The sequence below is a fragment of the Rhagoletis zephyria genome, unplaced genomic scaffold (assembly GCF_001687245.7).
Source record: "Rhagoletis zephyria isolate East Lansing unplaced genomic scaffold, Rhagoletis_zephyria_1.1 Rzeph_scaffold_01285, whole genome shotgun sequence".
NCBI classification, from domain to species: Eukaryota; Metazoa; Arthropoda; class Insecta; order Diptera; family Tephritidae; genus Rhagoletis; species Rhagoletis zephyria.
In genome coordinates this window covers 133,832-139,428 of record NW_016158369.1, presented here as the reverse complement: position 1 = coordinate 139,428, position 5,597 = coordinate 133,832, and the positions used below count along the sequence as shown (strand labels likewise).

The following is a 5,597-nucleotide window of genomic DNA, read 5'->3' as shown; positions in this document are numbered from 1 at the left end:
GTGAAGATAATTTTTTAAAAGTTCTCTCAGACCGAGCTTACACGTGAACATTTTTGTCGAGGCTATTTTTCGATTTCCTTTTTTTTCGAGTTGCTCGATTCATTTACTCACAGAAATAATATTGCCAGCTAATTAAATTTACACATGCAAATGAGAGCAGAAAACGTGTTGCCCTCGCATGAACGACAAGGTATGCCTCTCCTTAGCTCGTCGCTTCCCCTAAAAGCTTTGAGTCGGCGCCGATAAAACTGTCGCGTATAACAAGTGGCGAACCAGTCCTTGCAGTAGGTCTCCACACGATCGGGGAAGAACTCAGGAAAAGCGTAACAATAATGAGAGTACAGAACTGGGAAAGCACCATTGGACTTCGCCAAGCCAAACGATTAATAGATGGGCATAACTCAAAGAGATGCAGGCTTTTTTACTCTGCCCAAAGAGCAACTGAGGATCGTCACGGGAATGTTCACGGAACACTGAAGACTAAAACGACATTTGGACAAGCTAAGAATCTGGTCAAATGACATCTGTCAATCACCTGCAAGACTGCCAAGCAATTGTTGCCCGCGGCCGTGCTAAATGCACTGGTTTACTAATGAGCCTAAATAAGCTAAAAAAAAAATAAAAACTATTCCAAATGTTAGTCAGATTTATAAACTAAAGATTTCGTTTTATTATCTATTTAATATATCTTCTGTATAAGTTATCTAAACTCGACATTTCGAACAGGTGGCAACCATCTTCAAAATATTTTCAAACTAAAACCTTCATTCTCTTTCGTCTGATATCCAAATTGTAATGCATATTTCGTTTCCCTAATTGTCTCAATTTACTTTATTTTGATTTTTTGAATAGGTGGCAGCCCCCCCTGAATACATTTTAGAAATAAAACCCTTTTAAACCCACTTCGATTGAAATCCATCTTTTAATAATTCATCTAACTTTATACTATTTAAATGCCACTTTTTAAAGCTAAATGTTCAAACTAAAACTCTTCAAAAGGAGTTTCAACCTAAAAGCTTCCTAAATATCCTTCATCTGACATTGTGATACATGTGGCAACCCTCTTACATGTAGTAAACAATATAACTTTTTCAAAACCTTTTCCACTGATAACCATATTGTACTAATTGATTTAACTTTTTAAATAATTGGATTGGATTTTTTTAAAAGATGGAAACGGTTTTTAAAAAGTTAAACCTTGTTGTTATCTACAGCCCTAACCCTTTAATTTTAAATCTCAATTTTGAAAATCGAACCAACGGTGCAGATCTGAAGACCTAAACAAAAAATCCCTTCGCGTATTATATACCTACCCTGCAGTACGGGGGAGCGACTACAGCACTGCTGAATCGGTAGCTACCTGATAAACACCGTCAATTACCGACCGACTACTTGCAGTGTATTTCATCGATTACTTTTACAAGGCAATGTCCTAGGCGGTAGTCACCATCGGCTCTCTCTGCACTACCGGGAGTTACTAGAGTAGTCACTTATGTGATTTATGGGCCCCCTCTGTCGTAGTTTTTCGCTATTCTACCTAGGAGTCGGTGCAGTAGCGATTGCCTGCAGCAGTACTGGAGGGTATTTATGTATGTACTCATATAGAAGATCAGTATGTGTCATTACAGGATACTGTCTAATGGGCAAGCATTCGCCTGCGTTGAATGGCTTCTGTAGAAGCTATCAAAGTGAAGAGCAGGAGGAAAGGATTCCTGCACCTGTTATGACAGTGCCCTGCTCAATCCAGACGAAGACTCTCCACTTCTTCTTCTAAATTCCTGCAAAATTCAAAATGGCTTTAGGAGCGACTGGGAATTGCTAACCCTACATGCGGTATTACAATGAGCGCTGAGCCTAAGTGGCAATTATTGATGACCGCAACTACCTAATCTAACTTTAGTCCTAAAACTGCCATGCCCATTTCAGGGATTTTGCGTCTTAAGCAAACATTTTACCGAACAAACATTTTAGCAGAATCCGCAAAGCCACGCTTTTTGACACTTTGCTAGCTACAAGTAGGTGCATATGTATGTAAATAAGAAATAAAATATTATTTAGTTAATTTTATTGAGTGAAGTAAAAGGCTCGGGTCATCAAAGGGATCAAAGAGATCATTTAAAAGACTTCAACAAATTGGAGGAATGCTTGTTAAGGCACATCGCTATTTAAGGATTAACTAAAAATAAAACGTTTTTCTTTGTTATTTAAGGCTTAAGGCACTTATTAGCCGCACCTTTTATGTGATAACAAAAAAAAAACGAAAATGACTATCATAAATATACTTATAGTTAGACAAAGAAAATTAGTAGTTTTTAGAGCGTAACTTATGGGCGGATGTTTTCGGTAACTACTTTGGATATTTATGATTAAGTCGATGATAATGCGAAATGGTCTTGAAATGAAAATCAGCAGTAGTTACTTGTAAAACGCATTCAATAAGTTTCCTTGCTGACTCCAAAATACTAACTAATAACTACAACAGCGGGGAGTTCCTCAAAGCTTTTTACGATGCGTACAAAAATGATGAGTGAAGGGTGTCTTATGATATCTAATGGAATATCTGTGTAAAAGGGAATAACGTTCGCAGTGTTCATTGGTTATATAGAAATCGATAGATAAGTATGTTATAAGATAATGAATTAAAAAAAAAAATTGCTTTGTTAAGTTGTTAGTATCTGAAAAGACTCACGTGTTTCTGAATCAAAGATGTCTTGTTTGTATGCGAAAAATGTTTTTTCATTGACTTTTACAAATTCAACAAACTACACTAAACTTAATGCGACATTGATTTTCATTTTTTCAGCGTAGTGTGACTTGGTAAGCATTTTTTTATTGTGTCTTCGCTTGAGTTGATTTAGCAATTTTTAGAAATTCGCTTTCTTAATTTATCTTTTATTAAACAAAAAAAAAAAAAACATTTTATATGCACTCATTTTCGGTCGTAGCATATAAAACTACTTAGAATTGTAAATATCGAATCGCACCAATTGCTAAACCAATAAGTTGTATTAATGATGGCATCAGAGGTGTATTTCCGTCGCCTGGGCGTATTAGTATGAGGAAGGCGTTAAAGAGAGGAAGAAAAGTTAATAAAGAGAAGAAGAAGAAGCAAGTAGAACACAACAAGCAATTGCGAATATTTGTTTTGTTTTGTTTTGTTTAGTTCAAAAATGAAAGAGAAAGTCAACAAGGTGAGAAGGAAAGGGAATCACATGTACAAATACATAGGCAAGTAGAAGAAGAACAACATGAATCGGAACAAGAAGAAAGTAGGAAAAAGAAGATAAGTAGATGCTTAAATGAGTTGATTACGTAACAAATATGGGTTGAATGACGATTTATGTAACCTATTGCAGCTCAAAGCTTAGTCTTAGTATGGAATGTAGTTTAAAATAAGAGGATATACACCTAATTTAAGAACTGCGTTTTTTTAACTTATATTAAGGGAATATAAAAATAATTAAAACAAAAACTGGTTTACTCTTAGTCACAAAAGGGGTGATTCAAGTACTCTTTGGGAATATTTATATTTCGATGGAATTACGAAAAGCTGATGATTTTGCCCAACCTTATCACAATTTAATGGGTTAAGGAGTGCAGCTTTTTGGTCAAAAATCAAATTTTTAAATATGGAATTTTATTTATGAAACGACTTCAAAGATAATTAAAAAACCAATAAGCAATATATTTTTCCTTGAATATTTTACCTCCTGCCAGAACTAGTATTTTTGACCAAGTTTTGTAAAAATGGCAATTAGAGGGTTAAAATCCAATTTTTCTAGGAGTAACCCACAAAAAAAAAATATTCTGTGGATTTGCTGAGGAAGCGTATGTAAATACATAAAATTTTATGAAAAATAATATAATTTTTCGCCAAGAGTAGGACACTTTAACCCTCTGCGTGGGAAAACTGTGATGTGATGGAGCAGATTTTAAGTAACACGTATAAACACTTACGTTGACCACTTTTTTTCCAGATGGCCGCATATTCACAGCCGCGGAATTCGCAAATCAAGTTTTACCTTCCTTGCGATTAGCTCAGTCTACTAATTTTCAACCAAAAATGTAACTGTAGGGTCATTCCAGCGAAAACATCACAGGTCAAAAAACAAATTACAGTAAAGCAGATAGAATAGGTCTATGGACTATCTCCGTTATAGTAGTTTTTGCTTAAGTTTTCAAGGCATTTCTGGTGTATTGAAGGTGACAATGCAAAAAATAACTATTCAGAAGGAAACTAGAATACGTGAACTTTAAAACTGTGCTCAATTATTAAAAAAATATATCTACGTATGTCGAGAAATTGTCAGCGTTCCACCCGTTACATAAAATATATATATATATTTTTTAACCTATTTTACAAATACGTATGCTTTTCATTGTTTAAATAAGGTCGCCGTACACCCCTATGTTTGAAGTATTTTTGCAAGGAAATTTCGATTTTTTTTGTGTCGCAAATGTACTTTAGACTCAGGTTGCACGCCGAGCCTTTTTTTCTTGTACGCTCTAATGTACATACATACATATGTTGTATATGTAAAACTCAATTCGACACCTCCAAACCATACCATGCTAAATCAGCTTCGACTTAGTTAGACATATTTATCAAAGTATGGTTTGGAGGCGTGGAATTGTCAACTGTTTTTGTGAAAATTTTGTTTGAAAAGTTAATAGACAAATAGAAACACTATTCACACATATGTGTAGGTGTATGTACATAAAATGTGCTGAAGTGATAGGTACGAAATTGCAATTATTGATCGATGGAAATAATTGAAATAGTATTCGTAAGTAATAGAAGTGCAGTAGATACGTACGAGTTCGTGTTAATATATCATATATGTGGCCAAAAACAATAGTCGCTTAAGTCTACTTAAGACATGAATGGTATGTATTAGGCTGGGGGAGCTTTTGAACTAAAGAGCGAAAGAGCCAGCTCTTTTAGTTAAGTTAGTTCGTTCATTAAAATGAACTAAACTTTTCTGTGGCAATTCTCTAATAAAAATGGAAATGTACTTTTACAATACATATGGGAACTCGTTTTTCGTTGTAATGGCATTTCGTGATTTTGGAAAAAGACGACTGATTTGTTTCGTTATGCAATCTATTATATGTTTATACGTATGTGTTATTAAAACATAAATAAACTAGTTCAATTAGGTGAACGAACTAAGGCTCAGCAAAGCTAGTTCATGCAGCTGAATAAAATAGTAGTAGTATGCACATATATATTGTACAACACCCTTTTCTGAGGCGCGATCACATATCGTTGTTTGGCGCGCACTAAATTCTAATAACTAAATTCCTACCACACTAAATGCCGCTTCTCTCTTCATAAAATTAAATATTTTTATTTTCTTGGAAGCGTAGCAACAAGTTAATAGACTTCAAGTTTTTATTTCGACCGGGCAAAATTTTTATTTTGATAGGTAACTCATACGCCATGGCATGTAAGTGATATCGACAGCCAGGCAAGTACATAATCAAGTGCATAAATTTTGGCGTTGCGTTTTGAAAAACTACGTTTGTAAATATCAAATAAAATAAAATATCAAACTATTTTCCGATCCCAAGTGGGCTTGACTACTTGCCTGCCA

The 5,597-nt window shown here is 34.6% G+C and overlaps 1 protein-coding gene across 3 annotated transcripts in view; it reads right to left on the bottom strand.

The window, feature by feature from the left end:
- Positions 1 to 1,812: 1,812 nt before the first annotated feature.
- LOC108363453 (uncharacterized) overlaps positions 1,813 to 5,597 on the bottom strand; it is a 128,585-nt gene continuing 124,800 nt past the window's right edge. The window contains exon 14 of one of the 3 annotated variants that reach the window (XM_017616822.1): positions 1,813 to 3,041. In XM_017616822.1, coding sequence (XP_017472311.1) covers positions 2,930 to 3,041 — 112 coding nt within the window. In that variant the 3' untranslated portion in view covers positions 1,813 to 2,929. The remainder of the gene's footprint in view (positions 3,042 to 5,597) is intronic. The other 2 variants (XM_017616823.1, XM_017616825.1) reach the window with 2 other exon arrangements.